The 17,818-nt window shown below is 44.2% G+C and overlaps 1 protein-coding gene across 4 annotated transcripts; it reads left to right on the top strand.

The window, feature by feature from the left end:
* The first annotated feature begins 299 nt into the window (after positions 1–299).
* pax8 (paired box 8) lies at positions 300–11,584 on the top strand. Of its 4 annotated transcripts, none has more exons than XM_084034535.1 (12): positions 300–442; positions 2,669–2,826; positions 5,500–5,641; positions 5,752–5,949; positions 6,161–6,237; positions 6,460–6,585; positions 7,244–7,419; positions 7,597–7,717; positions 7,927–8,163; positions 8,511–8,612; positions 9,801–9,887; positions 10,554–11,584. In XM_084034535.1, the coding sequence occupies exons 2-12, from the start codon at positions 2,805–2,807 to the stop codon at positions 10,622–10,624; spliced, it is 1,359 nt and encodes a 452-aa protein (XP_083890661.1). In that variant the 5' UTR covers positions 300–442; positions 2,669–2,804; the 3' UTR covers positions 10,625–11,584. The 4 variants fall into 4 exon arrangements, with proteins under 4 accessions (XP_083890661.1, XP_083890660.1, XP_083890662.1 ...); XM_084034534.1 differs by having other exon boundaries at positions 5,476–5,641; XM_084034536.1 differs by lacking the exon at positions 2,669–2,826 and having other exon boundaries at positions 5,476–5,641.
* The last annotated feature ends 6,234 nt before the right edge of the window (positions 11,585–17,818 follow it).

The raw sequence follows: 17,818 nt of genomic DNA, 5'->3' as shown, positions 1-17,818 counted from the left end.
CAGTCTAATTAAATCGGCGCTGTCGCTGGAGGTGAATGGAAAACAAGCCGTCTCCTTGACAAGAGTTTCCGTACAGTCACTCACTGGGTGTAATGTCATCAAAACACAGGGTCAGTCGTACTGTCTTTTTTTTTTAGGGTGGGCGCTCCTCTCGTTTCCATAAAACCACACCTCCTCCCCCCTCCTCCTCCCCCTCCTCCTCCTCCAATGGCTGCGGGGCTCCGTCCCGTGCGCAGCCCCGGTTGGATAAAACCTGGCAGAGTGCTGGCAGCACACACACAACACAACCGCAGCCCTGCCTCCTCCAACACGGACGGGACACACACACTCACACCGTACACCAGCCTTCAGCACCAGACTCCTCGTCATTTTGGATAATATCACAATATCTGCTGGGGGACCTTTTTGATATATTTTATTTTTTGGTTTTTATCGCTGAAAGGTAAGCTGTCGTTTCGATTCCTCACTAGTTGTTATGTGATGTCTGAATGGCCGTGTCGGTCCGCAGTCCTGACAGCGCAGCAGAGATGTGAAACAGAAACAGAGGGCTTCAGTTATCCAGAAACGCACGAGAAAGACGCACGAGAGCTGTAGACTTCGTCTCGCGCTGCTCTGAGGAGACAAATGAGACGTCACGATGAAGAGCAGTTTATTCGGGTGTAAAGATGTGGCCCAGGTGCTCATGAGCAGAAAGTTAAAAGAGCAATGATAATACAAAATAATAATAATGCAGATTCAACTCTTATAAAATGCACCAAAAGAGCTGAAAATGTGGTGAATTCCCCGGAATGAAAGGCCAACACGTGTTTGTTCATTTATTCATGCAGGATCCTAAAAATGAACCTTTGGCTGAAAACTTATGTACAAATCTTGATTTCTGTCATCCTATGCAAATTATACTCTGTAAAATAACCGTGAAAAGACAAAAAAAGGCTATAAATCAGTCAAAATCTTCCGTAATATAAACAGTTAATTAATTATTAAATTAATTAATACAAAGCAGATTTAAATACTTCACAGAAACACAATGGAGAGCTAGATGAGTCTTATAATGCAAATAGCCATTTTGAAAGACATTGACAGACGTGAGATGTTAACTGCTGAAAAATAAACGTAAAGTTGCTGCATATTCTGCAGAAAGTAATTGTTCAAATGTCCATGTTAATTTACAGGCTGAAGAATGAGTATAATAATACAAAAACAATTAATTATCATTTTAAATAAGAATAAATAATAACAGCAGGTAACAGTTGTTATATAGTATTCATATTATAAAGGCTAGTTACAGTCTTCTTCACATTTTTAAAAATGTAAAACTTTGTGTTTTTTATGTCCCTCGTCACAACCAACTGATTCATTAGTGATATTTTATTAACAGAGATTCATATAATTTTGTTATTAATAGTTATATGGTTTTTCTACATTTTATTGTAGCAAATTAAGCTGTAAAAGTATTACATACTGCATATTTAAAATCATGTTAAATGTGCAAACTTGCTGTTTATTTTTTAATCATATGTTTTCTTTTTATTTACTTCCACTCACAACTTGCAAACGTTCATTCTGACTTAAAACCCGCCACGAATAATTAACAAAAAAATTACACTGCAATTTCAATGCACAGTAGGCAAAAGGTAAAATGTTGTTAGCTACAAACCAAAATAAGTTTGATGTCGTCAGTGATCACAGCTAACAGATATCTAACAGCGTGTGACAGTCGGCTAATTATTTGGTTAATTTTTAAGTGTCCACCCAGCAGGACATGACAACACCTGATACGCTTAAATGGCTTTAAAACAGCTCCACACACCAACACAACCAGTGGCTTTAAAAACAAGAATTGCACAGTCCTTTTTCCACTTATGTCGCCTTTAAAATAATATGATTGCAATAATTGCAGTGATTTTTATCACACGGTGTTTTGCAGTTAGTTAGTGTGGAGCTGGAAGTTCATCAGCAGAGTGAGAGGTGTGCAGCAGCTGAGCAGATGGAGCCTGTAAACAAGGCTCACATATGGGCAATGACTGCTGCCAGCGACCACATTTACAGCAGATTTAGCATCTTTTAGTTAAGAGTTGTGCTGCAAATCATTTTTCACATCTCTGAAGTCCGTCTGTGTAGTTACTTATTTCTTTTTTTTCCATTTCATTCCTGTTCAACAAGCCAGAGATGAAGCAGTCACTCTTTAAGAGACGTCCTTTCATTTATCTTTGCTTGGTTTTCGTGATTTGATTCAGGTTTATTAGGTTTAAAAGACACGTAGTGCATTCAAACACAGTCCTGCAGTGAGTCTTTCTCCTCAGACTTTGCTTTTTTTTTCTACCTCCACATGATGCAGTCATCACTCGTCCAGATTTCTGTCCAAATAAAACACACTCTCTGGTTCTAATAATAATGAGCTGATTAATGCAACCAGTCATTCCTGATGACGACGACGTTAATGAAGGGGAATTGTATGTATAACAGGAGCAGCCATCTAGTTTGGCTGGAGGGGAAGACATATCTCTCCTCTTCTTTATGGTGTTACGGGAAGACGGACACGTGCAGACGATTTGAAGACAAATATTTGGTATCTTAGCCGTATTTTCGGACCACCAGCTGAGTATCTGAGCTCAGAGGCATCACACATGACAAACAGCCAGTTTGATAAAGCACTGTCCTCCTGCAGCGTGTGGTCGACAGTGCGCTCAGGAGCACACTCATGCCAGACGAGGCAGGACGGGGAGTAAAAACACTTTAACTGGGACAGCGTGGAGTCGACAGTCACGTTCAGCTGGTGGAGCGAGGACCAAAAGCTCAGGGATATGTCCAACAACGCTGGAAGAGGTAAATACACAACACAAGTTGGCCTCTCTGACTCCTGTGAACAGAACTGTGATCTGTCTTCACATTAATAACCATTAATAACATCCACTTTCCCCTTTTATCTATACAAATCCCCTAAATCGCCTATGTATTATTCAAACATGTACTGCTTAATGTAGTTGTAAGCAGATGGAAGTGCTTATTTATGTATTTGTCACGTCTCCTGTGGAGGCTGCTTTCTAAACAGATCACAATCTTCATAGGGGACGTTATAACAAACATTACAAAATACCCACACAGACTGTCTTTATATCTGCTGACAGCTACATTACAGTGTATTATAAACCATTTATTTAAAATGTGCATATGTGCTGCTGCTACATGGGGGTCTTAAAGTTACCACATGAGCTCGTTCCAGCTCTTGATGATGTCCCCATGTCGCTCGTGCATCATTTTATACACATCTATCCAGCATTCGGCCTGGCATTTGGTGTATTTGGAGATCTCCACTAGAATTTAAAATAAAGCCATGTGTCTGGCTGACTTTTAACAGCAGTTCGGTCACATTCGGCCCAATATGAAACATTGTTTGGAGAGCATAGGCCTACAATGGGATGCAGCTCGTCATACTCACTGTGATCCTCGAAGGAAGTGTTATGTTCCTCTGGTCTTGTGCAGGATTTCCAGGAAGTTAATTGGTTGGCAGTTAAAGCTGTCAGATATAAATTTAGAGTCACTTCAGCTGGGTCGATCACAGAGCATCTATCTATCTATCTATCTATCTATCTATCTATCTATCTATCTATCTATCTATCTATCTATCTATCTAGTTTTAACATAATGAATTCACGCTGTGTTTTTTGGTGTGCACGCGGTGTCTGTGCACGGTGCGCGTATACGTGCGCGTGCTCCCCCCCCCCCCCCCCCCCTACTCCCCCCCGGGTCTGCTCGGCTTTAATATCCTGCAGGTTGATGAAGCTTGGCGGGGAGATTTTTTTCCACACTCCGCTGGCAGCGTTAATAGAGGCTCCCCTCCCTCCTCCTCCTCCTCCTCCTCCTCCTCCTCCTCCCCCCCTCCCTCCTCTCTCCCTCTCTCCCTCCCCTCCCTCGGCCTGGTCCGGACGCTGTTTGATGTGGAAATGAAAGCTGGGAAAAGGCTGAGAAAAAAAGAAGCGTTTCAATGGGTTAAATTAAAAGCAATGGTGTTCTTGCGGAGTCACCACCGTGCAGTCTATAGAGAAGATAGTGGAGGCCGCTGGTTGGACGCAGCGAGCGCTTTGTCTGCTGCTGTTTACCGGGAAAACCGGTTGTTATGGTGTTGGAGGTTATTTTGCAGAACACTTTGACAGATCTGTGGGTTTTATTTTTTTTATTTTTTTTTTTTTAGATCAATGCACGTGCAGTATATTTGATATTCAATCAAATTTAGGCTTATTTTTTGTTTTTTTTTAGTTATCTAACAATATTTTCAGCAAACGACATGACATTAGAAATAAATTACCAGCTTCATGCATTAAAGTGTCATTTATAATATGGATATTTCTAAAAACGGATACCATAATATTCTATATTGTTTCCCGAGGTAAGATTATTTCTATTATTAATAATAATAATAATAATAATAATAATAATAATAATAATAATAATAATAATAGTCATTATTATTACAGTCATTATTTATATTTTTCATACAACAGATGCAATGCCACCTGCTTCAAAAAGGTTTCAAAAATGCACATAAAAAATATGGATAATTAAAAAAAATAAACTATATACTACAGTCACTGATGCCCAACAAGCCTCATGTTACAGCCCTCAAAATAAATTTGCTGCAATATAAATGAGAATTGGGAGAATAAGCCTGTAGGTATTATTATTTATAAGGAGTTGATTATCCTCGAATTAATCAAGCAATCATCAATTTAAAAGTATGAGCTTCACTCTGGGGTAAAGTTAACATAATCTGATAAGTATTAATAATATTCACATAATGAATATTTGATACCGTTTTTCCAGACTAATATCCTAATAAATTAAAAAATAACAAGTATGAAAGTATTGAAAACAGACTTCTCAAAACTTAAACTAGATCCAATCTCCCCTTTTTAAGTCAGTGTGAATAAATCAGCTGTGAAACACAAATGTCACAGTCTTCTACCATCACTCACAGCCTTCTTCTTCGGTCGCTGCAGTGAAGGTGTGTTTTCTTCTCACTGCTCTCATCTTCTCCCGTGTCCTCGACTTTTTTATATTAAAAAGCTTCATTATGCTCCTGACAACGCCGGCACTGCTACTGTTATTTATTACAGTTTAAGACACATCTCATCTGCAGCCTGTTCAAGAATGATTGACAAATGTTGCAGGTCATTTTAGGGACGATAAGAGGGACAACATATGTCATATACATAATCTTCCTTTATACTTTATAGATTTCCTAAGCTTTTGTCTTTTTTTACAGTTCATTTTTCATTATCACTTACAACAGTAAATTAGTTGATGGCTTTAACAAAAATGTGTGTGTGTGCGTGTGTGTGTGTGTGTGTGTGTGTGTGTGTGTGTGTGTGTGTGTGTGTGTGTGTGTGTGTGGGCGTTGTAGTCCGGTGACCTTGGCATGTCTCAGATCTCGGGTTCCATGACATTTATAAGTGTTCATCCCCCCTCCTCCCCCAGGTCATGGGGGTCTTAACCAACTAGGTGGAATGTTTGTTAATGGACGTCCACTTCCGGAGGTCATCCGGCAACGCATCGTGGACATGGCCCACCAGGGGGTTCGACCCTGTGACATCTCGCGGCAGCTCCGAGTCAGCCACGGCTGCGTCAGCAAGATCCTGGGACGGTAAGTCTTCTGACTTCCTGTTTAATCGCCCGGCGGTGTTCTTTGACCTCTGAGAGTCTGTCGACTTATCAGGAACACTTTGCCTAATGGCTGGAAAACTTCTCTTCCAGTTATTACGAGACGGGCAGCATCAAGCCCGGCGTGATCGGCGGCTCCAAGCCCAAGGTGGCCACCCCGAAGGTGGTGGATAAAATCGCAGAGTACAAGAGGCAGAATCCCACCATGTTCGCCTGGGAGATCAGGGACCGGCTGCTGGCGGAGGGCGTGTGTGACAGCGACACGGTGCCCAGCGTGAGCTCCATTAACAGGTGACAAGCTGAGTTATGAAGGAAATCACGTTAGAGGTGCGGATATGCCACTGAGGATCAGCCGCTTCTTGGGTGTTAGGAGACATAATTGAGGATATAAAATCAGCTTTTATATGCTCATCATCCCGACAACGCTCCCACCCAACGAGCAACATTTACACACAGCTTTACGGTGACATTCACTCACATGTGTTTCTCCTTTCGGTTTCAGAATAATCCGTACGAAGGTCCAACAGCCGTTCAACCTGCCTCTGGATGGGAAAGGCCTGAGTCCGGGACAAACCTTAAGTAAGTCTTCCCCATTTACAAACACGCGCATGCACAATGGAGGCGGCATCACCATCCATATCACCGAGCATTATCATGTGGTGGTGAAGGATTAAGGTTAAAGAGAGCGTGCTCATTGTTGTGTAGGATTAAGCTTGTGACCTTGTGGAGAACGAGACTAGTGAGATGTACAGTATGGCTTCCCGTTCCCCGTCTCAGATCTGTCCCCTCTTTGTTTTTCAGTCCCGAGTTCAGCAGTCACCCCTCCTGAGTCTCCCCAGTCCGACTCGCTGGGCTCCACCTACTCAATCAGCGGCCTGTTGGGTATCCCCCAGCCCAGCGCCGAGGGCAAGAGGAGCCATGATGACAGTAAGAATCAGATCGCCACACCATTGGCGTCATTGTTTTTTGCCATTAGATGTGTATCTGTGTGAAAGAGGGAAGATTATTGCTTTATTTTTTGATGAAAAAAAGTTTTGCAGCAAACACTTTTTTTCAGGTCGACATTTAGCATTTGCCCGGAAGTCATTCACTCGGATATATCATCTCTCGAAAAGCTAAAAAACATCTTAAATTGCTTTATTTACTGTAATAACTCTTTTGACCTTTTGTTTTACCTGAAATTCATTAAGAACAAGTTCCTCTGTCACAAGGGAGAAACGAGCCGAGAGGCACCAAACGAAGAGCGGTGAAGTGGAGAATAAAAAGTTCTGTTAAATCAAATTCAAAATACTTAATTCGCCCCTTAAAGGGCAATTTGAGGCTTGTGTTGTGAGCGTAAAAAAAAAAAAAAAACACGAAACAATTTATTCACACACTTAAAAGACAAACCTCATCTTGTTTGGTTAAATGGTCGCGAGTAGCATTTTAACATTTGAATAGTGACGTTTTTCAGCACAGAATTCTTGGTATGTTTTATATTTTGCTTGGGGAATTTCAGATGTGGGAACTTTGACCTTTAAGCAAACACAACAATGCATGGCTTCCTACCACACACATCACATGGGCTCTCCTCGGTGTCCATCAGGTGATCAGGAGAGTTGTCGGCACAGCGTGGACTCTCAGGGCAGCGGAGGCGTCCCGAGGAAACAGATGAGGGTGGATCACTTCTCTGCGGCCACGCAGCATCTGGACTGTGGCTTCGATCGTCACCACTATCCCCCCGACTCATTCGGCTCCACCTCCAGCAGCAAGACAGAGCAGGTAAACAACGTCTCCAAAGTCATGTATACTTGAATCATTTTCTTCAATTTCAGATTCATTTAGAGCCGTAAATTGAAAACATAAAATCCTGCTTTGACTTGCACGCAAACATTTTTGCTCCTTCTCGTATAAAAGCACACTTTGCAACAATAGCTGATCTCTGTTCATCATTCTCAGACCTTGTACCCGCTGTCCCTCATCAACGGCAGCCTGGACGAGGCCAAGACCAGCCTCTCCACATCAGGCTCCACCATTGGACGCAATCTGACGGCGCACCAGAGCTACACCATGGTGACCGGTGAGCCTCTTAATGTTCCCTGGTGACCTTTGACCCGTCAACCGTCAGCATCTTGTTAGACTGTTGCACAACCGCGTACCGGTGTCCTGAAACCACTCGCTCCTTCTTTGTTTTTTTACATCTCACTCTAAGTTTGTCGCACCGTGCTCGTGCTCACCATTCGTTTTCATTTTCTCGCCCGCCCCGCACACCGGCCGTCGCCGCCTCAGAGCCCCTGCCGCTCTGTCTAAAACAGGAAATGTCCCCAGAAGTGACCAGCACGAGCCCCTCCCCACACATGGCAGCGTCCAACCTGGCGTTCGTGGAGCTGCAGGCGCTGCAGAAGCCCGTTTCTGTCAGCAGCAGCAGCAGCTGCAGCAACTCCACCCATTTCCCCAACACCTTCAACTCATATTCCCATCATGCACCAGTGTACGGGCAGTTCAGCAGTCAGTCTCTCATCTCAGGTAATGACAGCATCCATCTCAGTCATGTCCACACTCATCTGTGCTGTACAGCTTTTCGCAAGGGGCAATTTGTGCACATTTCTTTTCATTTCTGCTTAATCTGCCATTTATTTGTCTCGATTAAGAGCTCGATGAATTGACATAAAACTGTGAAAAACCCTTCCTCTTCAAATATCTCAAAACCAGCTGAAACCATTTAATTTTTGGTATTTTTCAGAAGGAAATAACCTCAAACGTTTATTTCTATCTATTCTATCTTCTATTTCTATCTACTATGAGTGTGGCAAATGATGAAATAATAACTTAACTTCATGTTAATGGTTTGTGTTTTTGGTGTGTGCTTTCAGGGCGTGACATGGTGAGCTCCACCCTGCCGGGCTACCCACCTCACATCCCCTCACATCCCCAGTCAGGTTACTCTTCGTCTGCCATCACGGGCATGGTAGCAGGTAATGGAAAATAAATACATCTACAATCAAAAAGTCAAACAGGGAATAAGGTGGAAAATAAAAAGCACCAAATGAGTCAGGTAGGGAGAAAAGGAAAGGAAGGGCGGTGAAGGCAGAAAGAGAAAGAGAGGCAGGGATGGAAGCTTATGGATTAACAGGAAGACAGGCTGAGTCAATGAGTAGTCTTGCCAGGGTGGTGAACTGTGTGTGTGTGTGTGTGTGTGTGTGTGTGTGTGTGTGTGTGTGTGTGTGTGTGTGTGTGTGTGTGTGCATGCGCGGGTGCACGTGGGCCCAGGGGGTATACAGGGAACAGGCTGGGGGTTCCACCCTGCTGCCCACACCCCCCACCCAGACACCTCTGACCACACATCGCCATGGGAACCAGGGGGCCCAGGAGGGAGATGCAGGGTGGGCGGAGGGGGTGTAAAGTCTGGGTATGAGCAAAGAGGAGGAGGCGTGTGTGTGTGTGTGTGTGTGTGTGTGTGTGTGTCTACGTCAGGATGCCTGCATACGAGAGAGAGAGAGAGAGAGAGGGAGAGAGAGAGAGAGAGAGAGAGAGAGAGAGAGAGAGAGTGTGTGTGTGTGTGTGTGTGTGATGTGCCTTTTTTATTTGAAGTCTGCCCTCCGAAGCGCGAAATGAGAGGGTCTGATTTATTATTTTTCTGGTGGGCTCGCTGTGAGGAAGCGTTGATACACAATTACTGAATTAAGGGGGGGGTTAGGGCAGGAGGGGGGGGGGGGGGGGGGGGGGGTGTAGGGATTCATTCCAGCCAACATAATTACCAATTAGATATTAAAAAAGAGAAAAGAAAGAAAGAGGAGTGCCAGAGAGGCTAAAGCAGGAAGTGTAGGACGTAGAGAGGAGGAGGAGGAGGAGGAGGAGGAGGAGGAGGAGGAGGAGCGATGCGAGGGGCCAAGTGCCGAGGAGAGAGGGCGTAGAGGCTGGCTGCATGCACCACTGGGTCGAGGGATTTTACCCTCAGCCATCCACCTGCACCACAGATTAATGGTTTACAGGCTGCTCTAACTGTTGGTAAATTATGAGCTAAACCCGAGCAGACGCCGGCACACAAACAACCCAACTCTATAGAGCTATCGGCGACATCTTGGGTTCGCCTTTTAATAACGATGTTTGTTGCATCGATGTGGCGTTTGATTAAATGCTGTTGTTTTTTCTCTGTCTTGCAGCAGGCACAGACTACTCGGGTCAGACCTACAGCCATTCGCCCTACACCTACAGCGAAGCCTGGAGGTTCACCAACTCCAGCATACTGGGTGAGAATACTGCAGCGTTTATGCACTGTTGACTGCTCTCTGAATAGATTCAGCTTTACTAAAGATAATCATTTTGACCTCCACAATAAAAGACAAACTACTAATTAAACTTGTAAAAGTCCCCCGGGAGTTTAGAAAAACTCACTTCTAGAATTGAACTGAAACAAGGAAAGGAGTCATTTATTCAAATACTAAATTCCTTTTACAGACTATTCCAGACAACATGGAGGCATGAGACGCCTTCAAAAAATAAGTGTAACAAATGGGGTGGGACACACAACAGAATTGTCTCTTATAGTCTGAGATAATGATTGACCTTTTTGTCACATGTGGGTACAAACAAACATGCAAGTTATGTGTTTTTGCTATGATAAAGTCGACTATGATGAATCGTCATCAGGTATATGAGCCTAGAAGCTGATTTTCAGAGGTACAGAGCCAAGTTTTGGGGGAAATCTCCACCACAATCACCACACCACTGGCTAAAAAAGAAAAGCTCGGCATGAGCGGGTTAAAAAAAGTCAGCCTCTCTCACGCAGGACAAACAGTCCAAGCAGCTCAACCATCTGCTTTAAAACCTCCGATAAGATGGATAAAGAAAGTCTGATCCACCGCCCGCCAACGCCTCCCAGTTATGAAGGCCTCCATCTGTGTCTCCCCCCGCAGGTTCACCCTATTATTACAGCACGGCCTCCCGCACCGCTCCACCATCTGCAGCCGCCTACGACCACCTCTAGTCCCCCCCACCCACCCCCCAAGGCTGCATGGGACCTGACTCCACCTGGACCAGGACTGGAGAACATCAGCATCAGCGGACACATCCGGTTACAGACCGAGGCATGAAAGTCAAAACTGGATGTGAACTTGAGACTTTTTTTTTTTTTTTTTTTTTTTACAGCACCTACTCAAATGTTATTTATTTGCCATTACTGAAACCGTTGCCCAGGGTAACTGTGATTCATGCACGTTTACACATTGCTTAAACTCCTCCCGTGCAGGGCCTGTTTTCCAGAGACTCAGCCCGCCATCTCACATCAAGGTGCATACTTTCACCTTAGAGCTCTTTAACGCTGTTTTGGCCAAAGACTTTCTTTCTTTGCACACCTCCAACTTGACACCGCCGATCCAGTGAATTTCAGATCTGCAACTTCTTTTTTTACTGAACCACGCCTGCTTTTGTTTACAACGCTTTCCGCATCACAAATTGATTCCTATTTCTTGATCTGTGTCTGCTTGCAAATTAATTTTTATGACTTGTTTTCACTGTAAATTCAGTTCTTGGGAGCTTTTCTGTCGTGAAAATAAACTAAAGGGTGACACATTAAATCACAATTACAACCAGATGCCCGCATATGCCCCTCAAAGACAATAAATGTGTTTGTCTAGCAATATGTACATATTGTAAATGATGAATTACTTATGGGGAAGTGATGCAATTTTACTCAGAGAATGACTGATGAGGGAGGGGGATGATAGTGATTTGGCTACAAAAACCAACAAGGCTTGAAATACATTTTTGTTGTTGCTTTGAATACATTTATTTTGTTGTCATGCTGATGTTCTGATTTTTGGTAAGAACTGTGACCTATTTTTTCTTATACTGTTATTAATATTATTGCAGATGTAAATATTGAATTTCTAAAGAATTATTTTAATTAAAGCATGACAAATTTACTGTTGTTTTTTACTGTTGTCTTCTTTTAAAGGGTGGCTTTGATTTCATAATGATAAATTAGTAATAAACTAATGATGTTTTCTGTAATTAATACTAGCAGTACTCATGCATTTAAAGTATAGTTATCTCAAAACATGGCAGCCAAGGTCGTTCAGTGGGTTTAAGTTTATTTTCAAGAGTATTTGATTTTAAATAGCTGAGTATATTATTCTCATTATTATTATTATTACTATTATTATTATTTTTATTTTTGAGGAGTAGTACTAACTCTTTTATACGAACATGCCAAAAGTCAGCTTTTTTTGCACCTCAGCATTTTAAAAGGACGAAACCAGCGATCCTGAAAACACGCGCATCTGTTTAATTCCTTTTTTTATTTTCTGCATCATGTAGTTTTATTCGCAATTATTTCGTCCCTCTTTGCGGCCTCATAATTGCGGCGTGCTAACGACGCCACGGTTCGGCGGTGCCGCGGCCCACCTGGTGCCGTCGCGCGGGAAGGCGCGAGGATGATGGAGAGGGAGAGCTAGAGGGCCGCGCGCGCTCCATCATCGCTGAGACCTGCAGCACGTGAAACTGGGTGTTTAGGCACGCGCTCCATTGTAATGACTGTGTTCTATAAGACATTAGAGTTTTATGTTTTATTGTTAAAATCAAATGACTTACCAACCAAAAAAATAAGGTTTATTTATCTATCTAAATAGATAGTATTCATGTGTAAGTAGGCTATACATATTTGACCAATAATCAGTTTATTATCAAGCACGTTGTTCATTGGACAAACAATCTCAGTCCTGTAGCTCATTTGGAGCTTTTTTTTTTTTTAATATTTGTAATAATACATATTAACAAACTTTAAACTATATACAAAATACTCAAATAGATGAAAATAAAGTTTCAGCCTATAATTTCACCAAATTTAAATACCAATATATGACCAATAAGTACTATTTGTTTGTATTTGTCTATGTTCTCTTTTTGTTGACTTATTGACTTTTGACCTTAAAAAAAACACACTTTTTTATGGGTTTTGTACATTTTTAAATTAAACTGTATCCAAAAATTGTCATCGGTGGGGAAAACAAACGTGGTCATTAGACCAATGAGAGTTCTGCAGTTACTCTCAGTCTAAGAACTTCATGGCCTAATTCGCCATTAAAGAAACCCTCAAACCTGATTACGCAACCCTTGAGTGACGGTTTTTGTCTGACTTCTGAGACAATTACTCAAAGTCCTGGATATCAGTTCAGTCGGAGCGATATCCGTCTGCCGATGAAGACCAACCCTGACGTCTTTCTGTTGACAGTATGCGCTTCTCTCTCTCCCTGCCTCTCCGAGCCTCCCCTCTCTCCCCGACTCACCTCTTTACACCCCTCCCTTTGTATCCCCCTCCTGCCGCCGTGCTACTGTACACACCCTGTAAACTTTAAACAATAGCTGCACTTCATCCCATTGTTGTCCAAGTGGCCTGGCCCACTCCAGACAGCCCATCAACTGACTGGACGCCCATTCTTTCAAGTTCCCTGCTCAGGCATGCAGAAACACACACACACACACACACACACACATCCATATACACTCATACATACAGAAGAGCTTTCGAGTTGATGCGCCTCACAGGGACGAGGTAAACCTTTCTCCACCGGACCCGGTTTCAAATTCCTCCGCCAGCTGATGGCCGGCCAGAGAAACGAAAGCAGTTAACGTTAAACATTAACAGTCTCGCTGCCAAAAAGAGTAAAAAAACAATACATTACACTGCTACACACCAGGCCCCAGCAGAAATAACCCCTCTCTGTCTCTCTCTGGGCCTATTAGTGAGGAGGTTTCGGGCCACAGTGCTTCTGGTAATGAGCCCGGCAGCACAATACAGGCACCGGGCCGGAACAGCTGAGGGCAGACAAAGCTGGCAGGACGGGGACTTACTACATTTAACACAGAGCCATACTAACACAGTGTGTGTGAGAGAGTGTGTGTGTGTGTGTGTGTGTGTGTGTGTGTGTGTGTGTGTAGGATGGAGGAGAAGGCATGTGTCCCATCACCATTATGGGGACAAACTCAAAGACAGAATGGGGGCCCCTGGAGAAATTGCTGCCAAAAAGGCAGTAGAGGAGTGTGTGGCAATCAGTGGGATGACGGGTCGGGGTTGTCCTGCGTCAGTCATCTGGAAAGTTCTCCACTTATCTCCGGGCTCGAGACACTGCGCCAACCAATTCGGCCCCGGCGAATAAGTATTATGTAGGCTGACAGAATTTGTCCGTCCAAATGAGCTGCAGAACACGCTGTTGTTTTAAACCTTGAATGGCGGCGCTGCTGTGTGGGCCCCGCCCCGGGCCTGGGCTTCTTTGTGGCCCTCCAGAGAAACCCCAGATTGTGTGAGTGAACCCATCACCTTGCTTGTTAATTGTATGCTGATTATTTTGAACCCTTTGTCATCTTATTGCACTGAACCACTTTTTTTCTGTGAATATTCTGCTCTTTCAGAGTGTGAGATTCTTATTCTGTTGCATTGACTTCGCCGGCACCAGCTCCTCATTCGCACACTTAACGATACCTTTCTGACATTGGGACAATCTCAACCACTTAACGCAGCAGTCTAAACAACAAAGCATCGGACTCCATTCTGGCCTGATGATGGCACTAAATGACAAGGTCAGGGATCACCAAAGATCACCAAAATCAGCAGGATTCTTCTTCTGAGAACCATGAGTTACTAAAGAAAGGTTTGAGTAAATGTTGAGAAATATCCGTGGGTAACTGAAACATTTAACCTATTGGTGGCGCTATAAGTAATAGGATAAAGAAACTCACTAGGATCCATTTATGAGGACCACACATGTCAAAAATAGATATTTCCGTCTGGACCAAAGTGGCGGACCGACCGGCTGAATGTATGAAAGAAAAAAAAGGGGCCTCCGAACACCTGAGCGCACTTCAAATGACAGCACCTTCCTCGAGTTTCAAGAAGCTACCTAATCTTCTCCACCTTTAACCATAATGCACCTGGAACAAATGTGCCAGTCAAACAGAGCTAAGTGGCCAAACAGAGGGTGTTTCTGTGTCGGTGCAGGCCGAGGGAGGAAACACAGGTGCCCTGTGTCCGAACCGGCCTATTAAACAACACGCGGGGCCCCCGAAGGCAGGAAGCTGCTATTGACTGGAAGACATCAAGAAAAACGTGCCTTTCAAGGCACACACACATTCAACACTATACACACACACGGAGGTGGATAAAATCTGCCAGGTATCAGGTACTGCCCCGAGGGAGAGGGTTGACCCACAGGGTGAAGGAGGGGGGGGGGGGGAGTCAAACACACAGCTCATTCAACACAACGCACACATCTCCGTGGTTTTTTATCCCCGAGTTAAAGATTATGAATCAGAGAATGAATTCATGCAAATGTTATTAGCTTTGGGTGATAGTTAAAAGTGATTTCTGTGCGAGTTGAGAGATGGAAGGAGATAAGATGGAGAAGATAAACTCTATGTGTTGCGTTAACTCACAGAGCGCCGTGTTTGTCCTGCATCTTAAAAGCTGCCGAGTCTGTGCCCGAGGAGTGTTGTCAGAGGTAGGAAGAGGAGAGGGCAAAAGGAGGTCATGCGTTTAAATGCCCTTAAGCAAGGCACTTGCCTCAACCCTCTCAATGAGAGGCTCCTTTGCTCCAAAAAGCCTACATTTATAAAAAAGGGATACGAAGGGTTGGCTCTGATGTAATCTAAAGAGCGATTCGTGTTTGGGTCTGATAGGCAAATAAAATGAAAACGTCTGGCCATGGGAGAAGCTAAACTAATGAGTGCAGTCTGCAGGGGGAAAGGAGGCCGGGAAGATGTTTTTCTTCAGTGCCTCCCTCATTTCTTTCAAATCAAGACACAGCGATAAAAGAATATCACTTCCTCACTGGAAATTACACTCATGGAGGCCGAATATGAACGTACAGGACGGAGTTATTAGTTAATGTCTCGATGAAAGAGACGGAGAAACAAAACCCCTTAAAAAAGAGTACAGAAAGACTTGGAGGGCCCTGGACGGAGAAATCACAACAGCAGCAGTCAAGAGGGAAGGGTGGCGGGGGGGGAGGCACACTAAGAGGGAGACAAAAATTGTTTTTTTTTTCAATAGCCAGAGTGGGAGGAATCAAGTGTTGGTGCAGATAAGAGATAAAAAAGTAACAAGTAGAGCGTGCGAGGCGTCGGCAGCAGATGGGGAATGTGCGTCAGGAGGAGCATTAAGGGCAGAAAAAAATGCCAGGGATGAATGTGAGTGTTTACAGTACAGTTTATGTTTGTTGGCAGTGTTTGCAGGCGCTTGTATTTACGCCACATTTCAGAGCCATTGTGGATGTCGAGCAATGTTCAAAGCAACGTTGTGTGCGAGAGAACGGAGGAGGAAAAAAGAGGGTGACCTTACGTCTCAGGGTCTTTTTTTTTCGGAGCCCATGCTGGACGAGCCCCTAATGATCACAACTTGAGCTCTTGCCTTTTTAATTACCCACCCAGGCCTGACTGAGTTGCACAAAGCTTGAGAATGGAGTGGCGCAGATGGAACAAAAACAGGCCAAATCCTTGGGAAGGATGCCCTCTGAACCCAGCAGCTAATGCAGCCCCTGCTGCTGCAGCCGGTCATTATTGTTGTTGGAGAGGAGGAGAGAGATGGCACTCCAAAACAAGGCCACCACCACCGCTGAAGTCATGGTCCACAGGCCATGTGAGAAGGGGCTTTTGGTTCGAGAGCTCCGGTGTGACGCCAGCACACAACGAGCACCACCAGCGCAGATTGTGTCCCAGTCAGAAGCTGAACACAGCGGATTATTAAACATTTCGTTTTTCTGAAGAACAAGAGGCACTAATGGCTTCCTCCCGCTGCTGATATTTCGTCACAGTCCCGAGAGCATGTGGGTTAGAGCCAAGATGGCGTCACCTTTTTCGGCGTCGCCTTCCGCCCCTCTTCAAGGTGCTGTGATGGCCCCGGGCCCCTGTCACTCACGGCGCCCATCAGTCACTCTCATCTGCAGAATCTGACTTTATCTTAATGAGCTGTTGTTATTCCTGGGAATGAATGGAGACTGCTTCCATTCACGGGGACAAGAGGTTGAGCTTTTATCACGTTAAATAAGCGCCACACATGATCAGGGTTTCACCCGATGAAGGAGACTCTCAAATAAACCTGAACAAGGAGCTCGTCGGCTCGTTCAGCTTCATAATGAAACGTCTGCTTTGATCCAATTCAGACACAACAGTCCCCGTCTGTATTGTCTGTGTTCTTCATTGCATTTCCTATTGTCACATCACATTCCTGTGTGTGTGTGTGTGTGTGTGTGTGTTTGGAGATGGGGTGTGTGCTGGGGTGAGGGGGGGGGCTTAATTCCAGACATCCTGCTCTTATTGTTGACCGCCCCAGGTCGACTGCTGCTCAACATGTCAGGCTGAAAGAGAACAAAATGGGGCCCGTGCCACTGAGAGCGATCACACACACACACATACACACACACACACACACACACACACACACACACACACACACACACACACACACACACACACACACACACACACACACACACACACACACACACACACACACACACACACACATACATATGAACACACTCCCAGGTCTGCTCCATCTTCTTTTTAGTAGTTGAGGTGACATACCACGAGAATAATTCAAATAAACAGCTGCAAAAGGGCCAAAAGTAAATTATTATCATACTTGTGGTTCATATTGTAAAAGCCCCCTTCCTCTTTGAGCTTTCTTTCTTATTAAAAAAAAGATACATTTTGAGATAAGAAAGTACATTTTCTCAACACACAAACACTCCGTAACTGTTTTACCACGTTTGGCGGCTTGTAGCTAACAGTGCTAGCAGTACAAACTACAACAAAGCTGCTGACAGAGCCAACGGTGTTTACCTGAGCGGTAACCAGAGGGTGGGTGCTACGCTTCTGCTGAGGGTGCTGTCGGTCAAGACGGCGTCATCAGCTGGAACAACCATATCAGAGCAGGGAGCAGCAGCCGGTAGCTAGCCAGCGGTGTGCTAAAAGCAATGCAGCCCGGCTGGTTTCGTTAACGAAGCAAGGAGAAGCTCTGATAACAACACACACAGAGGGAGAGTTAAGTACACAAAAATGCACTGTTTCTTCACATAGAAAATAGTGAGCTGCTATTTTAATGCTGAAGGTTGTATATTGCCCCTTTAATTAAAAACAAAGCAGGTTTTGGGGGGGAAAGCATCAAAAGCATGTAACTGAAAGGTTG

The sequence above is a fragment of the Eutrigla gurnardus genome (genome assembly GCF_963514095.1).
Source record: "Eutrigla gurnardus genome assembly, chromosome: 19".
Taxonomy (NCBI): Eukaryota; Metazoa; Chordata; class Actinopteri; order Perciformes; family Triglidae; genus Eutrigla; species Eutrigla gurnardus.
This window is presented reverse-complemented; position numbering and strand designations above follow the sequence as displayed.

Bases quoted from the DNA above. Each gene is read 5' to 3' on its own strand.
- pax8 (XM_084034534.1), top strand. From the start codon at position 2,805: ATGTCCAACAACGCTGGAAGAG. The intron at 5,950-6,160 runs GTGACAAGCTGA...TTTCGGTTTCAG, and splicing joins AGCGTGAGCTCCATTAACAG to AATAATCCGTACGAAGGTCC. The intron at 8,164-8,510 runs GTAATGACAGCA...GTGTGCTTTCAG, and splicing joins CAGTCAGTCTCTCATCTCAG to GGCGTGACATGGTGAGCTCC.